General features: G+C 38.4%; 2 protein-coding genes across 6 annotated transcripts in view; one reads left to right on the plus strand and one right to left on the minus strand.

Moving 5' to 3' along the window:
- Positions 1 to 18,233, minus strand: part of LOC149065227 (ribitol-5-phosphate transferase FKTN-like) — a 59,340-nt gene extending 41,107 nt beyond the window's left edge. For 2 of the 5 annotated variants that reach the window (XM_089254154.1, XM_089254153.1), the window contains exons 1-9: positions 18,035 to 18,233; positions 14,969 to 15,088; positions 13,806 to 13,838; positions 11,175 to 11,363; positions 10,783 to 11,063; positions 9,431 to 9,693; positions 5,507 to 5,640; positions 4,136 to 4,260; positions 1,160 to 3,706 (exon numbers count right to left, since the gene is read on the minus strand). In XM_089254154.1, the coding sequence (XP_089110280.1) occupies positions 3,475 to 3,706; positions 4,136 to 4,260; positions 5,507 to 5,640; positions 9,431 to 9,693; positions 10,783 to 11,063; positions 11,175 to 11,363; positions 13,806 to 13,838; positions 14,969 to 15,061 (1,350 nt within the window). In that variant the 5' untranslated portion in view covers positions 15,062 to 15,088; positions 18,035 to 18,233 and the 3' untranslated portion in view covers positions 1,160 to 3,474. The remainder of the gene's footprint in view (positions 1 to 1,159; positions 3,707 to 4,135; positions 4,261 to 5,506; positions 5,641 to 9,430; positions 9,694 to 10,782; positions 11,064 to 11,174; positions 11,364 to 13,805; positions 13,839 to 14,968; positions 15,089 to 18,034) is intronic. The other 3 variants (XM_089254156.1, XM_089254155.1, XM_089254157.1) reach the window with 3 other exon arrangements.
- A 252-nt stretch (positions 18,234 to 18,485) lies between these two features.
- LOC149065229 (solute carrier family 35 member E1 homolog) lies at positions 18,486 to 26,192 on the plus strand. Its single transcript, XM_089254160.1, has 6 exons — positions 18,486 to 19,023; positions 20,704 to 20,774; positions 22,820 to 22,957; positions 24,085 to 24,210; positions 24,535 to 24,780; positions 25,883 to 26,192. Exons 1-6 carry the CDS (start codon positions 18,693 to 18,695, stop codon positions 26,081 to 26,083), a joined length of 1,113 nt encoding a protein of 370 aa, XP_089110286.1. The 5' UTR covers positions 18,486 to 18,692; the 3' UTR covers positions 26,084 to 26,192.
- Positions 26,193 to 26,559: the final 367 nt, after the last annotated feature.

The raw sequence follows: 26,559 nt of genomic DNA on the forward strand, positions 1-26,559 counted from the left end.
ACCACTGGTGCAGGTGGAGTTCAATCCCAGGACGTCCCGTCACTATGACCACTCGACCACCATAGTGGCTATATAATATACCACCCATAAAAATGATTATGGTTGTCTTGTTCTGCTTTTTATTGGGTTGCTGTATTTTAGTTGTATTTGACATCCATATTTTTATGGGCTTTTTTTTTCAGCCACCTCACCTGAGCAATTTCCCTGTTATGGCATTTGTATTTGTATAAAATAACATCTAAAAACGTGTATGGTGAAAAAGCACATTTTTTCTCTGATTAATGAAAGCGATTATAAAAATTTGCATTAACACAAAACAAAATGGTTGTCGCCTAGCAGTTCAGTCCATGTTATTCTCAGACTACTCCTACTTAACTGCACATGCATCTCGTGGACATCCCTCTCCAACTGTTCCTAAACTGGGCATATCTGGGTTGGAATCCCTGTATGGGCATGCATGTGTTTGCAATCTACTCTAACAACTTTCCTGAACGGATCATACAGATATCTAAAAACACTAAAAAAAATCATGTTCAAAATTAAAAACATGACATATCAAATCACTGAACATATACGTATACAGCAAATCTTCTAAACACATAGTCAAATATTGTATTCTTTGTAGTCTTATTCTAATTATAATCCAATATCTTATACTTAGAAAAAAAAAAATATATATATATATATATATATATAAAAGACTACCATAAATATTTTTTATGGGCATTGTGTAATATTTGATCATGTATATAATTTTTAGTTTTGATAATTGCACTTTTTATTTTAGAAATATATGACATCTCCACATGTTGTTATGGGCATCTTTTTCCCAGCCACCTCATTGGGCATTTTTCCTGTTGTGGCCTTGTATTTAACATATATAAGGAACCCTCCAATTTTTTAGGCTTCAAATTTGGGAAAAATTTGAAAAGATATATCCATAATACTATCCATGAATAAAACGGAAGTAAGGTGCTTTGCATCAGTCCGGGGTTGTGAGCGGCTCTATCTATCCATGTATAAGAAACCATTCCTATTTTTGGGACTAAATTTTTGGCAAAAACTGGGGGGGGGGGGGGGGGGGTTCCTTGTAGACATAAAAATATGGTACATTAAAACTCATAAGAAAATTTTACAAATTGCAACAAATATTAATTACCTTCATGAATGGAAGTACATCCAGGCTTCACACAGTACATATTTAGATGCTGAAAATTTTCTTCAAATCAAGCTAATACCAGTAGTGATTTTTCACCTTCATGCCATTCAGGCTGTAATATCATTACTGTTACACTATGCATCAACGTGGAAGAGATTTCAGCAAGTGGATAAGTCCAATGCAGACGAGTTCTTGCATTCATATTCTGTTTTACTATAACTTTGAAATCTGTAGCTTGCACTATCATCAATCCCTAAATCCTGATAGAGAAGATCTGTCTTGAATCCTGATAGAGATTTGTCTTGAATCCTGATAGAGATTTGTCTTGAATCCTGATAGAGATTTGTCTTGAATCCTGATAGAGATTTGTCTTGAATCCTGATAATCCTGATAGAGATTTGTCTTGAATCCTGATACAGAAGCCTGGGTTTTAGTTCAGCACAGACCAGATGACTTTTCTTTTGGAGTTCCCCTTGGCATAAAATCCAAAAAATATCTGTTTCTTTGATATAGTGGGCTGAGAAAAAGCTGTCTATCTCCACCATCCCATCTGGGGAGTCATTTGCTGAAGTTGAGAGAAGCTACTAATGCCTCATCTTCAGTGCCTTACGCCACAGTGTGTGAAATAAGGAAGGTGAGGTAGTGTCTCTAGTGTTGTAGATGGTAGCATGCTTGCCTGGAATGCAAGAGGGCCTGGGTTCGACTCCTGGCAGAGACCAAATGACTTTTTTTTCTCCCGAGTTTAGCTCAGCATAAATCCCAGAAAATATCAGTTTCCTTGAGAATATTTTGTTTTATCAGTGCACAATGAACCACTACACCTTCTGTTCAAGTACTTCCTGAAGTTCACAATAAATTGGAGAGTTGAAATCATACCAAGTGATGCAGTTTCCCTCTCAAAAAAGAATGATTAAAAAGTTTTAAACTGAGCTTGAAGAGCGAGATGCACCCAGGTTACAATTACTTATGTGATTTTGTACTTCCCTAAGGGATGGATGCAACTTGAAATCCAGTTTCAAAATCCTACACACATAACATTGATGCCATCCTATAGTGGAAGGGAGTATCGGAGTGTCATAAAATAGACAACAAAACCTAGATTAGGCAGCTAGACTTGATAACACTAAGTAGAAATCTTAAAACGTCATGGTCAGTTTTATATTGCTTCTTTGATTTCCTGCTACACATCTTGGAGTCACCGCATTGGATTGTACCATAATGAAGGGGGAGGGGGGGGGGGAGGAGGAGTTAAGTAATCATCGGGTAGTTTGTTGTGTCCAGTATTTTGTTTTCTTCTTGATCATGTTGTAGGGACAAGTAGTCTGGATCACATTGTGGTGTTACCATTGAAGAACCCAAAGCAAGAGGCATGCAAAACTTTTTGCAATGAAGTTCATGCAAAATATTTTTAGAAATCTAATTGGCAACACCAACTTTCCATTATTTAACTGATTCTGAAGATATCTTTTTTCCAAAAGTGAAGATAACTAGTATTCATTGATCCGAAGTGAACTGAGTAGTCCCAGTACAGTCAATAGCATAGTGTCTCAGCATACTTTTTACACTACACAATATTTCAAACTGCATTTAGATGTTAACATTATCTCCGACACTGCTTATTTTCATACATACAGCATAAGATGTTTCAACATGTCTATATCAATGCTTTTTTTTTAAATCTTGCAAAAGCATCACATATATATTTTGGAAATATGAATATAGATGAATGTGAATAAAAATTTACTCACAGTCAGCCAACCAAGGAACCTTTAGTAAGCATCGCCATTCTATTACTATTATACCACCAATCCACAACCATGTTGGAATGTAACTTTAAGTCAAGCAGATGCTTGGCCATGCTCAGTGCATGAATATTTAGCATCTTTAATTAGTGCATGGTGTCTTAAGATTAAGTGAGTCCAACAGTTGTTTCCATCTTGTTTGTAATGGATAAGAGCATCAAACGATTATCTGTGCTTGAAATAAACTTTTTGCATCTATTTCTATGGAACGTCTTACTAAATTTGAAATCCTGGGGTAAAAGTGGTAATAGAATACTTTCAAGGAATATGAGCAATCATACATTTCTTAGCCTGCTCATTCTGAACACATTGAATTTATTACAAACTTGGCAATAACGTTAGTGTCTTTACAATTCTGAAAACTTGATTTTGTTCTGCTTCGGGAAAAAAAGTTATAATGGCAGTTACTCCTCATAACTGCAACAGTAAATCATTTATCTGGAATCTCCCCTATATGTAAATTATGTGATTATTTTGTACAGTGGCAAATGTCAACACATTTGAGACTTTTTTTTATGTCTGTCCTGGTAGAGGTAAAAGTTGTATAACTTCTGGCCATTCATGAACTGGCCACTGTCCATTTTCTACAACGTTAGGAGGGCTGCTCTTCCAGTCCCAAACTTTCACAGGTTTAAACCAATTCAGGCCATAATTTGCTCTTATATATTCTTCTGTCTGACATGGCACCTGAACTTTAAGCTCCAAAAACTCTGTCCAGCATAACTTGAATTTTGAGAAAATGTATCTGTGGAGAAATTAAGAATTTTTTTTTTACTAATTTGGATAATGTTTTTAATATTATACATAAATTTTCTCTATGCATTATTTTTCATGAATTATATGGGGAACAATCGAAAATATATACAGGGACCTTTTATTTATATGTGGTGGGATATCAAAAAATATTCTCAGTCGCTACAGGGTGAATGAAAATTCCAGAAACTATTAAATAGGAAGAGATTATTGTGTTCTTCTGTTATAACATTGATTAACCCCATTTACATCTCTTCTCATAGCAGGAAAAAAATTGTTTCAAAATAGTGATGGTTGACTATTTTCCTCAACTTCATTCATGGCATTGTCCAATATTTTGACATATTTTAAATGTCATTCATGACATTCATTCTTAATTAGGTGTCAATAATTAATATCAAGATTAAACAACAGATCTCACTTGTATTTTTTACCAGTCCTTGCTTGTGTGCCTCCATTCCACACATAATCATCTTCTTCATAGAAGAAAAAAATATCCAGCTTGATGTCTCCATCTCGGAAAGATAACTCATAACTGTCTTCTACCTTGAGAATGAAAAAACAAAACTTTGACATGCTGTCAATGATTTTACAAGAATGTTAAGACATGGTCATATTTAGGCATGTGCAAATGTAAAAAGTGGAAAAATTTTCCCTTTGAAATAAAAAAGATGGTAAGGGGATGTAACCTTTTTTTACGCAATACATGCCATATTATTGTATGGTTGACACCTTGGTTATGATCTATTGCTTACATGCTTCATTCACGATGGTCATCCGCTGCATCAATGATTGTCTGCATCTGATTAACCAATTTAGTTGTTTGATATCTCCATATCATGTCTCCACGAGTTGCCTATGCAAGTGTTGAAATGTTCTTGCATTGGATACCGCCATGTTTAGAAATCGCTTCTGGTAAAATCTTGCTGCTTTTATGGTATCATGTTTGCAGCCCCATAAATAAGGTGCATATCAACCTTCTCCGCATTCAAATACTGCTGCATCTTTGCTGACAAATATCAGCTGAATGACGAGTTCTGGGAAAGGTAAGGTTTCATCTACTCCAGAGAAAGTGCTCTCTCGCAGTTCGCCATCTGCTTTCCGACCCCACATTTTATGATGAAAGTTGTTCATTCTGGCAAGTTCTATCGTTTGCTTGTGCTCATAAGCACAAGCAAACGAGTATAAAATGATCAGACGTTTTTAAATACAAAATTCATACTGAAATACACTCATGGATAATACAAAAATTGCTTGCAATGAAAAAGAAAAAAATTGGATAATTATTCTAATTATTTATCGAAACGTCTCTAAGTAAAAACACACAACCTGGCCTTTTTTTTTATTCAAATAGCTGTGGGGGGGGGGGAGGTGTTATAATTTTTTGCCTATAACTCCCTAATTATCAGAGATGGCTCCTGAAGAAGGAGCACACCTTTCTGAAAAATATGTCATGTGGGTCACCATATATATGATTCTAAATATCAATGTTTGTGGCGTTTTTCATGAAGCTATGCATTCTTCTTTCCTCCTTGGATTCTTTGTATCTTGAGCCAAAAAAAAAAAGACAGAGTTTTGATAGTTAGAACATGAGAGAAGGGAGAAAGGGGATGGTTAGAAAAATGGATGGTTATAATGCTTGTTCTAGCCTTCTCTCAAACTAACCATCACATCTCATTACATCCTGAATGATAAAGAAAATCTTAACAGAAGAAGACTGAAGATGACCACAACTTGAAGAAAATCTGTGAAGACAGTTAACACAGAATTCTCGATAAACATAACTTTTTACCTTCCCAAATCGATGGGTCAATGGAAAATCATGAGTCGAAAATCGTGATATCATTTCAGGCTTGTAATCCTTGATCCACACACCTAGATCGACATCTTTGCTGTATGGTATAAAACCACACTCTCTAAAAAAACCTAAAAGGATCATCATAGAAAATAGAAGCAAATTAAATCACATTATTTTAATGTTAATATGCATATTAATTCATCAATAATTAATCAACTGATCCCTAACCTAGTCTGTGGGGCCATATAGAGACCCACTTAAGTAGAATTCTAGTGGGCAATCAACTAGATTATTTTGCTTCTTTGTTTTTCTTCTTATCTTTTTCTTGATTTTTAACATTTTTGTACAATACCAATAATAAAAATGAGCTAAGTTCTAGTATCTAAATGTGAAAGTTGCAAAATCGATAGCCAAGCTTGTCATATTTGTTGTATAATTTCAATAATAAATCAAACTACCTATAATATCTGGTTCTGCCTGTGTTTTCTCTATATAGTGGGAGCATTAAAGAAATGACAAACCATTGTAAAGGAGTAAACAAGTCTGAAATGCTTTGATAGGGATCCACTGTAAAAAAAGTAAACATTCCAAAAATCGTTGTTAAGGCCCAAGAACCATTGTCACCCGAGACAGTATTTTGCCAATTTCGAACATTTGCTCAACCCTGACAAACTTTTAAAGTAGACCTATCATTCAAGTCAGGTCCTGTTTGGTATACAGTTGCCCCTCGGTATTCGCAAGGGTTACATTCTGAGAGTTACAGTGATTACAGAAATTCTATGAATAACACAAAATAACACAAACTATACAGTTTTTTTAGGCATTTAAACACAGCACTTTCTACATAAGAGCTGTCTGGATCCAGGGCTATACAGTAGCAGGTGAAGCTTCAGCAAAGGCTGATAGAATTTCAAGTTCTTCTTCCTTGATAATATCTAATTGTAGATTCAATGATGCCGTAATAACAAGAAACTACAGGAATGAAGCTAACCATTGTCAATGTTTCAAATTTCGACATTTTCAAATTTCTTTCAAGTCTTTCAGTTTCAGGAACATTTAAACAACAGTCTCTTGGAAACATTTCCAGAAGCACTGAAAGAACCTTTAAGAGGGATGTTTTTTTTAATATTTCATTAACAAGTACAGTTTATATATTTTTTCAAATACCAGAATTGGCACTGCAACAGCGTTGTCCAGAAAACTGGAAAAGAGACAGTGAATATGAAATCTATGAATACCGAGGGCAGACTGTATATGCAAACTTTGGTGACAATTGGTCAAAAATTGTTAATTTATATAGGGAACATGCGTGCACACACGCGCACACACAGAGAATCAAAGATTCTTCAATGATATGTTTGTGATATTTATGAATGACTTAGCTGATACCCGGCAATGCTGCCCACCCCGTAAAAAATTTATATATGTATAGCTTATTAATTATTTCTTAATCAAAAAAATTTCTGCATCAAGTAAGAAAAAATTACTTTTATTTTTAAATATTTTAATTAAAATCTTCAGGCAATCGCTTGTGGATACACAATATTTTTGTTTGTCCATCTGGTGTGTAGATGTACAAATTTTTGCTATTACCAACACGCGAAAAGGTGTCCGTGTGAAAAACAGGGCTCAAGTAGGTTGATACCTGCCACTGCTAACGACTGACCTTGCACTTTGTTGATCGTCATGGCAAAAGCTAAACGAATCGGGAACTGTAATCGCTTGAAAGTGAATGGCATTTCTTCAGTGATAATTGGGATACGTGGAATGAAGACTTCTTTTTCTTTGTCACATCCAGTTAGAATCGTTGCTTCAATGATGCAATTGTGCAATTTCTTCACGCAGAGTCTGGTGCCATTGCAGAGTCTCTGTGTGTCCAAATTTCTTAAAAGCATTATAGGTGCTCTGACTTTGAGGGCCAAATTGTGTGGTGGCACACCCGGAATATCCAAAGGAGTTCAGAAATTCTGCAGGATACAGAACTAATGTCTGCGCTGTGTCTGTGACAGTGTCAACCGATTTGTAAGATGTGGAGTCTCCTGGAATAATTTTTAGGATTTTTTCGTTGATCTTGTTCACACTGTCATTTTTCGGTGCCAGAATTGCTCTCAGAAAGGCACTCATGGTTTTGGTCATTTTGTTGAATGTTTGGGAAGACTTTGTCAGCAAGTTCTTGAACTGAGTTTAACAACTGGCAAAATCCATTTGGGAACGTAATCGGTCCAGTGCTTGGGTGTACTGGTTGGTCAACTGATGTGAAAATGATAGCAGTGCTGAGTCATTTTGCAGTTGAACTCGCATGTTGGTGGATAATGATAACTTCGTGCCAGAGTGTTGATGATTTGAGGCAAGCATTGAGTTCATCAGTTGGCGTTGAACATTTTTATTCCCAGTTTTGTCAGCGTAGTTGTTGTTCTCTGTTGTTAGCGATGTCATACGTGCAGCTTGTGCAGCAAATATTACTCAAACGCCTTTTACGCATTTTTTAAATTGAAACTATACCTATACGATGGGCGGTTGATGAGATAAAGGCCGCATTATCACTTACAGGACACCCTGTATAAAGGCTAGCAGAAATACCCGGCGCTTCCCGGGTTTTCTGTAATTACTGGTAGGATTGGAAAAGTGACAAACCGTTATAAAGGAATAAACTGTTATAATAACAGAATTAAAGGTGTGACAAACCATTGTAAAGGCATACACACGTCTGAAACACATTGTTGGAAACCACGGTTACCAAAGTAAACGTTCCGAAAGTAATTGTTGAGGCCCCAAAACCATTGTTGCCCAACAGTTTTTCGCCCATTTCGGGCATTTGCCCAGCTCTGACGAACTTTTAAAGTAGCCTATGGTCCAATCCCGGACCTGTTTGGTATATATGCAAAATCTGGCGATGATCGGTCTAAAACTGTAGATTTGTATAAAGAGCATACATACATACATACTTTCACATTTATATATAAGATCACCAGACTAACCTTTACAAATTAGCAGGCACAGTATGTCGATGAGTACAGAGAAAATATGCAACACACAAAATTAAGTACATCAAATGAAATGTTATTCTAAGTCAGGCATTTCCAACTTTTTCAACTTGAAAGCACTGTTTATCATCAGAAGAGCACTGGATTGGCAACTTTTAACAACCAAGTAACTATCCTGTGCAATTACATATTTTTATCCTTCTTCATATAAAAATGTAAATGCGGATTGCAGGCTTTTATTTTGTCACGTCCTCTAGTGCCTTTGTCACTGCTCACTGCACTTCTTCAGAACCTTGGAATTGTTTTCTTTAAGCAAGTTCTTTATCTGAGGAAAAAGGGAAAAAGTCACATGGGGCAAGATCGGGGGAATAAGTTGTTTGTGGTCACATTGGAATGTGATGTTTTGGTCAGTAATCTCATGCAAGGAGGGACCCGCGACTCCTTAAACATCTACATGATTCAGTGAGACGCAAGCAACCAGATCTTTGGAAGGTGAAGTCTTGGCTCCATCATGATAATGTGCTGGCTCACGGGTCTCTCCTGGTTTCAGATTAACTGTCAAAATACCCCATTCACATACTTTCACAACTAATTCCCAAACCTAACCCCATGTGACTTTTTCCCTTAGATAAAAAAATTGCTTAAGGGGCAACAATGCTCAGGTTCTGAAGAACTGCAACGAGTAGCAATGAATACACTGGAGGATCTGACAAAAAAAAAGGCTTGCCATCCGCATTTACATCTTTGTATGAACAATGGCAAAATATATAATTGCACAGAGGATTTGATTTGTAGAAACGCTACATAAACCGGTTCTATCTGTATTCGTTTTTCCATAATAAAATAAGTTTTGGAACTTTTTGAGCATGGCAGTTTAAGTTATGACCATAGAAGGAAAGCGTATAACGAGCCAAGTAAGTGAACACCATCTCACCTAAACATGTCCCACTGCTCAGCCAGAAAGGAACGCCGATCTCATCTAATAAAAACTTTGCTTTTGCTAACAGTTTCCAGGCCTTGATGCGAAATATTTCAGCATCGTCACTTTCGTCCCGACCGTACATCTCATGGAACTCCTTGGCTCTGGAATGATTACACTCCAGGAAATGGCCCTTCAGACCATAATCGGCAAAAACTTGAGGTTTCAGTGGAAGATGTGTTTTGATGCTGTCCACCGCAGCTGGCACTATTTCTACCCTGAACACAAAATCGAAAGGGAAACAAAAATTATAAACAGTAAAACCTCCCAACAACGTTTACTCATGGGACTGTGAAAATGTGGCTGCTATTGAGTTTTTTTTCTAAAAAAAATGTGCAATCAATATAACATGTGAAATTATATTGATACCATAAAATTATAGTAATGACTAATCAACAGGACTGCAACTTAAGGGGGATCGGGCATGTCTGTGGCCTGATCGCCGGACCGAGGGGAAGGTACCCCTCCCCTTTAAATTCCCTTCAACATTACAGGGGGTGCCAAAATGTGTGCTTGTCTCGGCTGACCAAGCATCTAGTCGCAGCATTGTTAATCGATCTGTAGCCAAAAATTTAGACTTGCAGTGCTGATGTAGAACACCACAGAAATGACTTGACAAGAAAAAATGATATGGAACAAGATGTAATACCAGCAACCTTGAAATAGTTCTTCCTTTGCACCAAAGATAAACTACACTATGCATGCTTAACCCATGATGCTCGGGCAAATGTGGCCCTCAGAATTGTCTGATGTGACTCTTGACCTCAAACCTAATTTTGCAAGAACGAACTAAAGTGACACATTCCCAGATCCCTTCAGTGACCCACAGCAGATTTACAGATCACTTAAGTGACCTGAGCACTGTTCCAGATCACTTAAGTGGTCCTTTTGCCCTCTCCACTGCCTTCAATATACCCATCTAGCATTTGTATCAAAGGAAAAGAAAGTATACATAATCCCCCCCCCCCGCCTCCTCAAGGAGAAATCACGCTGAAAAATTCCCTTGAAAATCAGCTTGAAAATTATTTTTCTCATAGCGATATGCATATTTTTTTCTGACTTCACGTCCAAAGTGTCCGTTGTTCAGAGTTTACTTATGATATTAAGTCAATGGGACGTGTTCGGTTCCAATAAAATATGGCCATTATTCGGAGATTAGCATTGCTTGAAGGAGGTTAGAGGAGGTTTTACTGTACATAAAAGATATTAATTGATAGAAACTATATAAAGTAGCTATAACTCCCATGAAACATTATTCATGAGAGAGAGAGAGAGTTCAGCATAAATTTATTTGAGAGAAAAATTACTTTTCCAGCGCAGCAGCATGCTGACTCAATGATAAATCATCACCTTCCATATCAAATTCTTTCATGACGTGATCCTTGTCCGGTTCACTCAAGGCTCCAATCCACCAGAATTTTGCGGGACGCTCATACAATAACAAAAGCTGAATCACATGCCCTCTCTTGGCAAAAAACATGTGAATCGGAATAGGAACATTCAAACCATGCTGGTATAGCACTGGATCGGAACCAGATGATATAAGAACTTTGTATCCCATGGACTTCAGTCCATCTATTAAGGCACTCTATTAGAAAAATTGAATAAATCGAGAAACATTTTCAATCAGTTTGATTTTATTCATTTCAAATTTTTTTGCTAAATCGGAACATTCTTCAAAATTATTTATAACGCTTACTTTCTGAGATTGAGTGGATAGAGAGGCAATGGTTCCCAACCTGGTTACTTTCTGACTAAGGCAAAGAATGTGGCATCCCAGATGGCCAGCTGTACTACCGTTGAGGATGTGCGAGAAGATTTTTGGTTCTCCAATGAAAACCGGGACTCCCTCTCTATATGCCACCTTGGAAACTTCGGATATTGTCTCCTTCATTAAAAATGGAGAAAACAGTTTTCATTTCAAATACATCTCAATACTCTCAATGGCTCGAGAATTCATTGAAATAAAGTTGTAGCAGACAAATATAGAAATATGCTGGTTAATTGAACTCTCACAAGAAATATGATACTACATTGAAACTCTCATGTAATGATGCTTAAAGGACGGGAGAGTGATATAGGTGATCATTGTTTTTGAGCAGAGGTTCCTGACCTTCCCCTTCTCCCGCACAACCCAATCAGAGGCACATTTATGGTTTTGCCACCTGTGGGCTACATACATTTTGCCGCTCTTCTCCTATTATAGTCTAATTTTTTTGACTGCTCTTTCTCGAATTCCCTACCTTGTGCTATAACCAGCTTGGCCTCCCCCCCCCCCCCACCTGCAAGTATGCTGTGTCTCTAAAGTCATTCTTTTAGTGTCATTGACATGCTTGCTCTTGCTCTAAGTCACTCTTTAGCACACTCGCATGCTTGCACACTGTTTTGGTCACTCACATACCTGCGGTCACTCACATACTTATATACTCCCTTTTGGTTACTCACATACTTGCACACGTTCTAGGTAACTCACTGATCTGGTCCCTCGCTCTGTAGGCAACTTGTTTGGTCATTCACATGCTTACTCACCCTCTGTCACTTTTTTGCTTACTCACGTGCTTGTAAACTTACTAAGGCACTCTTTTGGTCACTCTGTGGCTCTTGAACAAGTCCCTTGCTATCTGGGCAGAGAGGCGGATTCATGGAGGGTTATACAAATTTTGCTGCCCTTTTCTTATTTTACTAATTTTCTTGGCCACTCATTACTCAAATTTGCTGCCCTGGGCGCAGCAAATTTGCTAAAATTGTGCGCTAAGCTGCCCCCCCCATAAATATGCCACTGCCCTTAATGTGAATTTGATTTATTTTCATATCCAACCCAACCCCCTTATATAACACGTTGTCGATTTGTTAGAAAATTTAGTTTTCTTTTTAAATTAATTATCCTCTACTTAATTGTTATAAAAAATTTAAACTTAGAAGAAATTTGAAAAATTAAATTTATTGTAGAAAAGAAAATTTCCCACAGGTGCATCATATCAACGTAACATAATTGAAAATTACACATTGGTTTTTCTGTGACTATTTTTTTGATTTTTCATGATGATACTAGCCAAAATACTTGTTGCTGTGCCTGGGTGTTCCCCTTATACTTTCTCTTGAATACTAGGAGCATTCAAGATCTAGGTGTAAGAATAATTTTTTAGGCGGCAAACGTTTTTCCACATAATGAAAAAGGTCAATAATAGTATTTCGTTTGACTTTTCCAGGATATAGTTGCTGTTCTCATTGATGATAGATATGCTGATATCTATCATCATAAGATAAAAAATTTTGTATTATTCCCAGATTATATAAAATTTAGCCATCACACATACAAAATTTTAAGTGCCAATATAAATTTCTTAGTCGCAATAGCGACCTGGCGCCTGGGATTGATCCAGCCCTGCTGGTCTAGTTTGTTTGGGAGAGCCACAGTAATCAAAATAAACCTCCCAAAAGTCATTGTTGAAATCTCCAAACCATTGTTGCCAACAGTTTTTTTTTTGCCCATTTCGGGCATTTGCCCAGCTCTGATCAACTTTTATTGGCGACGATAGGTCTAAAACTGTAGATTTATATAGAGAACATACACACAGACAGACAAGACTGTTGATGAGTGGGAAAAACATTGCTTGGTCTGAAAAGTCTAATTTTCAATTGTATCGAGTTGACATACATCTATGGGTATGAAGAAAACTCCACGTGAAGCCATGAACCTGCATGTCAACAGGAGACTGTTCAAGCTGGTGGAGGCTCTGCCATTGTATAGGGCATATGTAGTTAGCATGATATGGGACCCCCCTGCTAAGGCAGCAGCCGATTCTGACAGGTCACCTGAGCGTAAACATATTTTCTAATCACTTACACCCATTTATCTCCTGCATGCATTCTGACGGGTTCAAAAAATTACAACAGGACAATGTGACGCCTCACACTTCGAGAGTTGCTACCAAGTGGCTCTAGGAACGCTCTTCTGACTTCAGCATCCTCTGTATATCTTTCATCATGTTGCACAAAAAGAGATCTCCATCTGCTTGCACAATATATGATTGAGGATTGTCCTGCTACAATTCTGGAGTGAATCACCACCAGAATACCTTCACACGTTAGAGGAGTCCATGCCACGTTGTGTAGCGGAAGTTCTTCAAGGGGGGACCCACACGATAGTAGGTGGGCAGTTATTCTGGCTGTTCAGTGTATAGTAACTGAAAGGGATTCGGCAGTAAATTGTCCCTAGACGATTTGCCGGGGCTATTGTCGGCGAATTGAATTGAATTGTATAGTAACTGAATTTACCACATTTACTGTAATATATACATTTTAAAGTTATGCGAGAGATAATACTCACCCATATGGGATCAGACACAGCAGGTATTACATCCTATAGCAAAATAATGGAATAATAATAATAATAAATATTATTAAAGATAATTTAGAAAAAATATTTTTTTCTCATCAACGGCAGATGATGTATAGATGTGAGTAAATAGAAGAATTAAATGGGTTTTTTTTATATTTAAAAAAATGTGATGAAAAACCCTATTTCATTCCCAAGATTTTGTTACGAGAAATAAAGGTAATAACCAGAAATTTACACGTGGCTTATACCAAGACTTCACAAATTCTAGATGCCAAGTAACCATGGTGACTAAAAAAATTTATATTATAAATAATGTGGGATTGTTAAGTAGGAGCCATGTAGGACAACATAAAATTTTCGACTTAAGCATGCCCACCAACATGGAAAAGGTCACTGACGTCACAGAAAAGCCCAAAAGACTGAGAAATTTGGTTGGCACATAATTTTCTCCTTGATTTGTCAAGACCTTGGATGGATTATTAACCACTCGGAGAAGGAGGAGGGCGATGTGGAGGCAGTTATCTCTTCCAAGATCAAATAATAATGGGCAAATTTGTCTGTTCTGTAAAATAGGAACGACCCAACGAAGCACACAACAAGTTGTCCCCTCACGACATATCACCCTAAATCTATATCCACCCCCAATCCATCCACTGCTGAAAATATCTGCTGCTTCCTCCTTTGCAGCTGAATATGACAGCTTCGGCTTCCTTCGCAGCTGAAGATGCTGCTTCCACTCTATTCGAAGCAGAAGTTCTACCTCCACAGCTGGTTGACTGTCTCCACCCTCAACTCCTCTCACAGTGGAAGAGGCTTGTCTCCACTCCCTATTACATTTGGCAGTTGAAGATTCCTGCTTCTGCTGCATATGAAAGTGAAGATGTCTGCCTCTGCTTCAATTGCAGCTGAAGACATCTACCTCCGCTCCATTCGCAGCTGGAGATGCCTGCCTTTGCATAGGCGTTGATCCAGAAGGGATGGGCATGATTTTTGTTTGAAATAATCTGCAAGAGAGACATCCTTTCCAGGGGTGGCCCTTTCAAGCAAACATCTGCTTCTGGGTTCCCGAGAAAGCATGCTACGGGCCCACCGCACGCCAAATTACTGAATACCCAAAAGAGGGAAGTAACATAAAAGAAAAAAGTCTATACCTGTCTAATTAGAGATTGAAGTATGACAATTTGAATGAAGAGAAGAGCGAAGCTAACAGAGAAGAGAGTCGCTGCCAGAGAAACTTTCTTCATGATAATCAGGAATGAAGCTCATCTACCCTGAAAGAGAAAGAAAAACATCAATATCATAATCACATTTTAACTCAACGCTTCTTACATCATGAAAGCCAATTCTGTTTGCCATTTTGTAAAAAGCCCTACTGCAGTGAAAACTGTCATGAATGGAATCAAAAGATAGTCCTGTCAATGATCAGTGCTTTCATGAGCATCTTTATAAAAACAGAAACCTGCCTAAAGCACAACATTATTTCCGGTCTTTTCACATCTTCATTTCATACAGTTTCCACTGCAATATTCAGGCACATACACAGGCATGGGGGGGATTACATACATTGTACATTTATAAGGTATTGGGAATTTTCTCAGCCCCTCATTAATTAGAGCATAGTTTCCTAAGCTTTTCGTTCTATCGCCCCATTTTTCAATTTTTTTTTCTTCTCCTCGCTCCCTAACTCAATCCAACACATACAAGACTCATCACTTAAGACTCAAGACTTATAGAATCCTATACTAAACTTTAAGCATCTACCACCTCCCTAGACCTTTCCACCCCCCCCCCCCCCCCGGGGGGCAATATTGCCCACTTTGGGAAATACTGACTTAAAGGAATGGGGAGCAATTAAGATGTGCCTCCCGATTGCGGCACCTTAACTTTGACTTGGAGGAGCCCTGGAAAATGCAGGCATAATGGGCATAGCATCCATGAAGGTGGGGCTGATAGGGCTTCAGCTTGGACACGGGCAATTCTCATCATTCTTCTTTTTTTTCAATATAAATCATATTTTCAACCCATGCCCATGGGTTAAATGCAGCTATCTGAAATGGCTTCCAATTTCAAAACTAATTTTGTAAAAAAGCTGCATACTTCCAACACTTTAACTGGCCTGCGGCACAGTTAAAGTGCACTTAAGCAGCCTGGGGCACAGTTCCTGATCATTTAAGTGCCCTGTGGGACACTAGCATATTTAACTGAGTGACCTACAGCATATTCACAGATCATCCCACAGCACACTTTCAGATCATTAAAGTGTGATCCTCAATGCAGTTACACACACACTAACGGATTAATGGGGCAAGGAGGGGAGGGGGCGGTGACTGCTCCACCCCGAGAGCAAAAAATAAAAAATTCTCTGTGACCAGTGACAAATTAAAGAAATTTTGTGCATTAAATTGCAATCTGTCATTGATTCCACATCACTTAAGTGACCTTGCAGTGCAGTTCCACATCACTTAGATGGCCCTCAGCATACTTACAGGACATTTAAAGTGGCACATTGCACAGTTTTATGTCATTCACGCAACCCGCACAACACATTAACATAACTTAAGTGACCCCCGCAGCATATTTATAGATAACATATGTAATCTGTGGCCTTTTCCAGATCACTTAATTAAGTGGCCTACCAATGGTTTCAAACCAATTAAATGGCCCACACTCTACTAAAGGCTGAACATCTTTTCCATAAATTTACTATAGAGGGCCTCACCAAAGATTCCAGCGTAGGGTCCCTGTGAGATGTGGGGACCCATGATTATGGGCAGAGTGATAACTAGGATTTTTGCTTTGCCCGGGACAAACATTATTTTGTTCCCCCCCCCCCCACTCCCACCAACTTTAAAATTTGATAATTTTGTAACAGAGTTCTTTGTTTCCAACTAAAACTGCCAACCCAAGGCAGTTGACACATCCAGCTATGGCCCTGGGGTCAGTGGCATATTTATGTGGGGTATACTAAGTGACCTAGTATACTATGAGCTGCCCTACCCAGGGCAACAACTTCCAGGAATTAGTGGTCAAGGAAATTGGTCATTCAAAAATTAGTAGAATGGGAGGCATCTGAGGGGCCTTAGAAAAACCACTTTGCCAGGGACCCAGGATGCTCTTAAGACAGCCCTGCCCAGAGTATGGTTCCCACAGGCTATGATCTTTGATGGGCTCCCAAGCTAGACTTTTCATGGGCCCTTCTACAATGAATTTTTTTATTCATGCTATAAATATAGTGACTGTCTCAGGCCCTGTCAGCCTCACTCTTGTAGGGATCATGCATGCAAGTAACTTATGGAGACTGTGACCATGAGAGTGGCCAAAACACCATGCAAGCATGTCAGTGACCAAAACAGGAACTTAGAGAACTCAGGTGTACTTACAGGAGTGGAAGGGCCAAGCAGGCTAAAGCATGCAGTGGCCAATTTGGGGGAATGAGCAGTCAAGAATATATTAGACCAGCGGTTCTCAACTGGTGCTCTGTGTGCACTTCTCAGGGGTTCCGCAGCCACATGAAGATAATAAAATAAATCAATATATTTGATAAACAAGCAAAAAAAGAGGCCTAAAGGGTACCGCTATATAAGTAATATACTAAAAAGGGCTCCACAATAGTAATTATACACTGAAAAGGGCTCCGCGAGTCAGAAAAGGTTGAGAACCGCTGCATTAGACTAAAATATGTGACAAGGGTGGCAAAATGTTTGTAGCCCATATAGGGAGATTAGATACTTTGCCAGCCAGTCAAGCATAAATTTTGGTACAACCGTGTAATGTAGAAGGAGCAGTTAAAGGGTGTGTGTACTCCCCACTACCCACTAGTCTGGCACAAGGGACACCAGACCTGCCTGCCCCCCCCCTTCCTAGGTGCGGCCTTGAGCCCACAGAGGGCAAACCCATAAAACCACCTGGGGATAAAGATATTTCATTGGTAAACAAACTATATACTGCTTAAATCTGGGGGGGGGGCAACTATGTTTTGTCCAGGGCCGTCTCAAGAGCATCATGGGCCCCCAGGCCAAGTGCTTGGGCAAATCCCCCACTTGCCCATGCAGAAATGAGGCCACAGTGGTCAACCCCCCTCCCCACAATAGCGTTTTTGTGTGCGAATAATAAAAAAAACAGGGGCGGAGGGAAATAAATTTCGCTTAATGTAATCATGGTACAAAAATAATAATAAGAGCTCCAACTTCCGACTAAACGTTGGAGGGATTACGTACAAGGAAGAAACGCTTATAAAGCGCCTCAGATGTTCAATCATGCGCGAAGTTTATTCACCTGTGCCATCTATTGCCTAAAATAAACGAATATTTACACAGTTGAAGGAAAAAACGTAATATTTACTCATCAACGCTAACCTAATGTTACCTACAACAAAAAACCTCATTGTTTATATGAATATTTCAAGACGGCCTTAACCAAGATATTTTCAAAACGTGAAATTTAATTATAATTTTCCCCATTTTCATTTCTATTGTGTTAAAAAATATTTTATTCCGTGGTATTATATTAGATAAGTGAAAAAGCTGTTTTCAAATTCAAAATAAAAATAAAGTTTTTTTTAATGTTAGTAAGCATCATCATCATTAAATCCAGCTGTTTATTTTTTGCATCCAATCAAACAGCTGCAAGTAATTACTCTACGATCTAGGATTTCAGGATGTGACCGTCGTCGTGTGCCAACGTATCCCATCTCTTTTCGCCTGTAACTTCGAGCCCCGACGGGCCGAGGTACAGAGATGCTCAATATTTCCCTTTAACGCGCGCGAGGGGAAATATGTAAACAATATTCATCGCTACAATATGGCCGATGTTTTCCTGCGTGTAATCTATCTGATCATTAAATCTCGATAACGACGAATATTTAAGAGTTGTAAAATGGAAAAGGATGACTCGTCGTCTGTCAGGGAGATACTTCACGTCTTGGTGTTGTGTATATTGTGGTACGTTGTGAGCTCCGGTAACGGTGTCATCGGCAAGACGGTGCTCAATGACTTCCCTTACCCGATGACTGTGACCATGGTCCAGCTGTTGACTGCGGCGTCCTGTTGCGGGCCCATCTTCAGAGTGTGGGGCATCCAGCCCTGTGCCGAAATCAATAGGACGTATTACTGGAAGATGATCGTGCCGTTGGCTTTCGGCAAGTTCTTCGCGTCTTTCTCGGCCCACGTCAGTATTTGGAAGGTGCCCGTGTCGTACGCGCACACTGGTGAGTATCCACGAGCAGTTAGTTATAACCAGGAAGGTGGGTGGGGGCTTGAGCTAGAGCCATGGCCCCCCACATCCTGTAGCGGGGCCCCTAGGCTGGGATCTTTTGCGGGCCCTTTCTGTAGTTAATTTATAGCGTGAAAAAGTAAAAAAAAAAAATTGATAACCGTCCCGGGCCCCAGGGCTAGAGCCCTGTCAGCCTCCGCTATGTGAGGGCCATGGCAAGAGCCACTACTAGTTGGGAGCAGGTCTGATGCCACGGGTGCTGGATTAGAAAAGGTGCTGAATTCACCCCTTTGCTGCTCCTCCTAAATTACATGAGGGTGCCAAATTGCGTGCTCATCCTGATTGACAAAGCATCTAGTTGCAGCTCTGCCCTTAGATAATGTTTCACTTGCCCCTGTAGAAATTGGGGTCAGGTTGCAGCTGTTGAAAATATTAATTATTTATGCAGGATCGTCTCAAAAGCATCATGCCCTTTCCCCGACAACCACTACAGTGATGGTCAGCTGAAGTTGGTTTTCCGGCTTTGAGGTGCGGGATCTCTCTGCAGAGAGCAGGCAGACCTACAACATGATATTGACATAACATGAAAATTCAAACATTTTAATCTTCAGTTCAGAAAATGGAAGACAGATGGCAGCACGAACACGAAACAAGCTCAACTCTACATAGAAGATACACAGAAAATATTCTGACATGTGCTCGTTGAAAATTCCATAGAAGAATGTGTATGCGACGTGTGTATGGCTAAGTAGTAGTAGTAGTAAGATGCTCATCTTTCACCATGAAGGTTACCACCAAGGTTTGCGTGTTCGAATCCAAGGGAAGAACATTGAAAACAAGTTCTTCATCTCTATCAAGCCTGAGGCGACCACTGATATAGATGACATCTTCATTTCTCACCCAACTGGTTGGAAATTGCTGTATGTCAACATAACCAGAGTTGATGTGCGGTAAAGTAGTAGCCGTTTATTTTGCATATTTATCATTGAAAATCACTGTAGCAGATCTGATAGTCGTGAGGCACTCCTTGTGCACATGAGGGCCTGTGCATTAAGACTGCACTGCATAGGACTCCAGGCAAAGTAATTTTTCTGAGGCCCCTACCTGGCTGGAAATAACTGCCTACCAATTTACGTACTCTAAAAAATTGTGTCTGATAATCATGAGGTCCCGACAGGGTGTCAGGTTAAAATGGCATTGCATTAATGTGATTATTATTATTTGAATCATTGTATGTTTATAGCCAGTGAAATGCGAATACAGTGGAACTTCTACCATTACCAGGGCCTTACATTATTATTAAAAACAACAGCGAGTCAAAAAATGTCCTCAACATTGGACTGCAGAGGGTTAAAGAGCCATACCCCTCTAACAAATTATTCCGAAATGTTTCATCTATTCAGAGCATTTGTGATAGGAGTGGGATTGCGGAAATCATTTTGGTACAGCTCTTTCGAAATTTCGTTGAAAATAACTACAACTGCAGCGAGGACATACCATGAGTTGCTGGAGCCCCATTGATATCAAAATTCTTGAGCCTGGATCGAAAGCTCTCGGTGGCTCGAGTTGGTTTATTTGTTGAGTGTATCTGTTGTTTTGTTTGAAGTTCTTGTCATTTGAGATGCTTTATAATCGATTGAAATTTCATTTGCATATATATTTTTTTCTTCAACAGTCAAGGCGACCATGCCATTATTCACTGTTATATTATCAAGGGTTATAATTGGGGAAAAACAAACCGGCAAAGTAAGTATTCTTACTATTTCTTTTTCTTAAAGTATGAATTGGTTTAATTTGTTTCGTAAGTTTTGGTAAAAATGAGCTATAGCCCCCACTTATTCATCCAAAAAATTAAAGAGTGTTTTACCATACATGAATGCGGCTCGAAAATTTTCTGGTCAACCCTAAAAAAAACGTTGTTGAAGCGGAGGAAGGAGAAAAAAAGATTTTTTCCTCACTTGCTTCCATGTTTTTTTTTTCCATTCCTCAACTGGTGTTAAAATGATGTCACTGACCTATATAAGCGGACATACATGAAAGTTGGAGGGGAAGGCATTGCCCTCCCCAGAGAGAGAGAAAAATATATTTATATATATTGCATATTTACTATATATATATAGTTGGTGTTGGTAAGTTCGATAAATTCATCACTTTCACCGGCAAATATACATAACATCGAAGCGTAGTTGGTAAATTTGATAAATGCTGAAAACATTATCACTGTTACTAGTGATTACACTTTGATAAATACTTAAAATCTATCACCTTTATCTGTGATTACCTTTACTCATAAAAATAATAACCATTATGCATAATCAATGGGTAAAAGGGATTAATTTAAAGAAATTTATCAAATTTACCAACGACGCTTGGTACTATGCATAGTCACAGGTGAAAGTGATAATTTTAGGGGGGAAAAACTTACCAAAGTTTCAAGTCTATCTCTGCCTGTGGATTAATATTTGTTTCTGAAAATGTGAGCAGCAACTTTCATTTCCTTCTATCACCATGGTGGCGATAAAGGCACCTATCAAAAATCTACAGTATGCCTTGGCCTGTATAGTGCACTATAGAATAACTTTTTCCCCTCAAATCAGCAAAATTCCCATTAACAATCTGCACATGGTAATTTATGTATATATATTGTATGTGTCCCAAAGCAGAACATGCTGAAATCTGTGACGTACATTGCAGAACAATCAATGCAACTGCAGCACAATCTGGAAGAATTTTAAGAAAAGGTGTACAAAACACTATTATGGGGATTTTTACCACAGAACATTTCCACTTAGCAGAAGTTTCGTTGCAGAACAATGCAAAACATTCTGCTTTGGGGTGTATGCAAGAAATTATGTCAAGTTTTATTTATGGAGGAAATAATTTTTATGTTTGTTAGCTTGTATTCTTGCTGTGCAAAACGTGCAATGAACCAAAATGCAAAGCAAGGTAGCATTATGAGCTGAGTTTATCATTCAATTTATATTCCAGAAATTATTGCATTATCATTGCTCGTTTAATGATGCAAATTAGTTACCCCTGAGCGTGTGCAAATTTTGCTACTTTAACAAGAAAAAAATCTCATCCGTATTTCAAAATTTAAATGCATATTTTGTAATTAGTAAAGAAAACGCAGATCCATTGCATGCATAATAGAATGACTCGCCCATGTATAATACTCAGTATCCAGGATGATGTGGCAGAAAGGATGAATTGTGTAAGTTCATTTAATTGTCCCATATTTCAAAGGGCAGACAAATTTTCCCATATTATTTAGCTCTTGGGAGGGGGGCGGTCATTTTTCTCGCCCCTCTCTGGATCTGCGCCTGAGCGAACACAGACATCTTTAGCTGTGGATGAGGCAGATATTTTCAGCTGTGAATAGAGCAAAAGCAGACATCTTCATCTGTGAATGGAGTAGAAAAAGGGATCTTCAGCTGTGAATTGAGCAAAATCAAGCCTATTCAGTTGCGAATGAAGCAGATATTTTCAGCTGCTGATAGGGTGGAAGCCGGTATCTTCAGCTCTGAATGAAGCAGAGGCAGGCTGATCCAGGGGCGATGTGTCAGGGGAGAACATATGCAGGTGCATATTAAGGATCAAGTTTATTACAAAACAGGGCAAAATTTCCCCCATGTTATTTGGCTCTTTATAGAGGGGTGATTGCCTCATCGTCTCCGCCCCTCCTCCTGGATCTATTCTTGTCAGTATCTCAGAGAAAACCGAATAATTTGAAATATTTGTGAATTATTTCACACCTGCATTTCATTGAGATTTCTTTTCTGTATTTTCAGGTGTATTTGTCGCTCATACCCATCATCATTGGTGTTCTCATAGCCACATATTCCGAAATTTCATTCAATATGATCGGTCTCATAAGTGCTTTACTTGCCACTATTGGATTCTCATTGCAGAACATATTCTCCAAAAAAGTAAGTAGTGAAAACCCATAAAGGTTTTTCTTTATTCTCTCTGTTTTAAATGTATAGTACACAAAATTTTTGATAGCTGGTTATTTAAACTATAAGCCAAGCTATCAAAAATTTTGTATAATAAATAAATTAAAAAACAAATATGTATTATAAAATAAATATAACTCATGAATATGCAAGGTCATACAATTTTAATAGTAATACATCTTGACAGTCATGGCATCATCAGATGAAAGCAAGCCTTTGATAAAAGCTTTTCTGTAACGTTGCTTCATATTTTCAATTATGCCCTTGTCTATAGGCTAGATAAGTGGAGTTGTATTTGCTGGGAGAAAGAGGCATGTTATTTTGCTGTCGTCACTTTTGAGTTCACAAGAGGGTTGTGTTGGGACATTGTCGATTAATAGCAGTGCTTCTTGCGGCGACTGCTTTTCGGTCATATGAGCTCTAACTTGAGGCATGAAAACGTTCTGAAATCATTCTGGAAAAACTGTTTGTTCTATTCAAGTACTTTTTTTGGCCATAATAGTTCATGGGTAATGCGTCCATATTTAAATTTTTGAAAGCATGTGTTTTTTGGATTTTCCAATTACAAGCAGGGGTAATTTATGATTGTCGGTGGCATTTACACAGATCGCAGCATCAGTGATATTATCTTTTTAGACCATAAAACCAGGGACTGTTTTTCTGTATTTTTTTTCAACGATGATGAATAAGAGAAACCAATGGTTCAATGAGTGATGGTTAATTGAAATTTTACTGCATATGGGATTAAATTGGAATCTGAGGGTGACTTTTAATTCAAAAGTTTTGCTGGACTCGTTTTTATTTCAGCCTTGTATATCAGTGGTTCTGTAAATTTCTTTCTTTTTTTTAACGGTCTTAAAATTATTTCTCCCATTTCTGCCAGTCCACAAAGTTCTTCACACATTTTCATAGGTTTGCAGGTGTCAAATAGGTTGAAAAACATTGACATAGGCTATTTGTGACATTCTTTTATGCATTGTAAGCAATATAATGTGTCATTACCGCATAATTTTTTTGTATCTTTTAATGCTATTGACTAATAACATAATTCAAATAATATATATATATATATATATATATTTTTTTTTTTTCTTTTGTAGGTTCTGAATGAAACAAGCATCCATCATCTCCGGCTGTTGCATGTATTGGCCAGACTGGCATTTTTTTTCTTCCTCCCAGTATGGTTTGTGTTTGATTTCAGGAAGATGATTGTGGATGACGATCTGGTAAGTACAGCAGGGCTGGACAAATCTGTATCCACTTATAGTCATGTAGGCATCATGACTCGCATCACAAGGATTCATGCTTAAACCTTGTGGGTAGCACAGTAAGGGGGGGTTTCAGCTAAAGTTGATTTTCTACACTTTTTTGAAGATAAGAACTAAATGTTTTCATGTAACGCCTGTCCTATATGTTTTCCTTTTCGCATAATGGCCACCCAATATAACACCTATTTAAATGGTGACTGCTGCAAATGCCAGTGAATAAAATTTGATTCAGTTTTGTTTTACATGTGCTGAAAAATATTTTATTTTGCCATTAATTTTCAGTTCGGGAACTCTGATAAGTTCATCACCATCTTGCTGTTGGCCCTGGATGGTCTTTGCAATTTCGCTCAGAATATTATTGCATTTAATATTCTCTTCTTGGTTTCGCCCCTGACATACTCTGTATGCAATGCTACAAAAAGGATTTCTGTGATTCTGGTATCGATCTTGCTCCTCGGGAACCCAGTCACATCTTTCAACATGTTCGGAATGATGCTTGCAATCTTTGGTGTCCTGCTTTACAATAAAGTGAGTGTTTATCTTAAGTATTTACCAGATTTCATTATTTTTGTGCTCATCGGAATTGTTCATAATGTTTGTGAGACCTTCAAAAACTGATGACAGGGGGCATAGACCAAAGTCTGACAACACCATGGGTTTTACCATTAATGTCCATGACTAAATTTAAAAAGAATCATTTCGAAAGATAATTTTTGTTCTTATCGATAAGCAATGTGCAGAGGTGTAGACATGAAGAAAGCAATTAGGACGCTGAAAGTCATCAGTCATCCCATACATACGAGACTCATCACATAGGCAAGAAGCAGAGGGATTGCTTTGCATTTTATATCCATTAAAGATTGAGAGATTAAGCCCCTCCCCTCACAAAATTGATTTGGGAGGCTCAAACAGCCTCAGCCCCGGGTTTCAGCACCTCTGGTAATGCAGAAATTGTTCGCAAATATTGTTCAGTTCTGTCTTGGCATTTGGGTTCTCTTGATGGGATAGTATCAATTAGATATTAGCATGCTTTAGAAAGATGTCGATCAAATTCTCAGACCCGTGCTGTATTGATATCATATTGGTAAAACTCAGAAATACACTCCTCAATCCAGCCTTGAGGTCATACACAGGGAGCCGATGCTCTGGCTTAACTCTCAGAGCGGACTCGTGTAAATTTTGACTACTTTATTTCTTCTCATCCATGTGTCCACTGTGAAACTCTGACCTGCCTTTATGATTCCTGTCTTGACGAGAGCTTTCATCTCCTTCTCTGCTGTTAGCAGAAGCCTCCAAAACATACCCATACTCCCTATCTTGGTCGTTAAAGTAGTATCTGATCTACAGTGTATAAAAGACACTGTAGATCAGATCCTGTTGATCCTGTCAGTACTAATTAAGTAGGCAAGAGGGGTGGCAAAATGGGCAGAGTCTGTCCTCAGCGAGCACGTGGTATGAGAGGAATGCCGCTCCTACTTTCCTCAGTACTTTTTTGTATGTATAATTGCAGATCATACACCATGAGGTGATCCCAAGAGGCAAAATTTTGTTGAACTTTTCAATTTTTTTCAGTGCTTTATATTAGGTTTCATTACAATATAACCTAATTTTTACATCATTATATTTCCAGGCCAAATATGATGCAAACAGGGAAAAGTCGAAAGCTGCTGTTCTTCCATATTTGTCGACGAACGGTTCAAATATCTTACTTGAACAGGTGAAAGGCGTATACTACCCACTTCATAACCTGAATTTGACTGAGACGAAAAAACAGAATGGATATCTCAATGGCGTGTCTGGTGGGACAAGACATCTTCGAGAAGATGTCTGAGATGCATTTTTTCCTCCCGTAATTTATTTAAACGAAGAAAAGAAATCTATCTGTACAGTGGATATTTATTAAAGTTGGTCTGTTGCGATTGTTTTAAATCAGATGCAAATATGAGTAAATTGTTGATTCTTGACAAGTTTATTTCCCGTTGTTATTACATTTTCCATTATCTAATATGCTTATTTACCTTTATACCATGAATGCTTTGGCTTGGGCAAAAAAAAGGCAATTGTCCCCTCCCCACCTTTTCTAAGAAGGGTGTTTGTTGTTGTGGATTCAACTACCTGTCGCCTGCCAAATTAGTCTGCGGTCTTGAGTTATATTTATTAATTCCGGGTTTGGTATGGCTGCAATTGTTGCACACCGTAGCACGCACAGATCCAGATTGATGTTATTAAAGTCAATGTAAACTATATTAAATGTTTCAGATTTGCTAAGTCCTCGACGGCTGGTGACACATTGGATTTTTATTCTTC

This window comes from Pholcus phalangioides, unplaced genomic scaffold (genome assembly GCF_987345545.1).
Source record: "Pholcus phalangioides strain wild (caught in Gottingen) unplaced genomic scaffold, Ppha-v1.0 ptg000040l_1, whole genome shotgun sequence".
In the NCBI taxonomy this organism is placed as follows: Eukaryota; Metazoa; Arthropoda; class Arachnida; order Araneae; family Pholcidae; genus Pholcus; species Pholcus phalangioides.

Coding starts and splice junctions, on each gene's coding strand:
- LOC149065229 (XM_089254160.1), top strand. CDS start 18,693: ATGGAAAAGGATGACTCGTCGTCTGTCAGGGAGATACTTCACGTCTTG. Junction 19,024..20,703: donor CGTGTCGTACGCGCACACTG/GTGAGTATCCAC, acceptor TTTCTTCAACAG/TCAAGGCGACCATGCCATTA. Junction 24,211..24,534: donor TGATTGTGGATGACGATCTG/GTAAGTACAGCA, acceptor ATTAATTTTCAG/TTCGGGAACTCTGATAAGTT.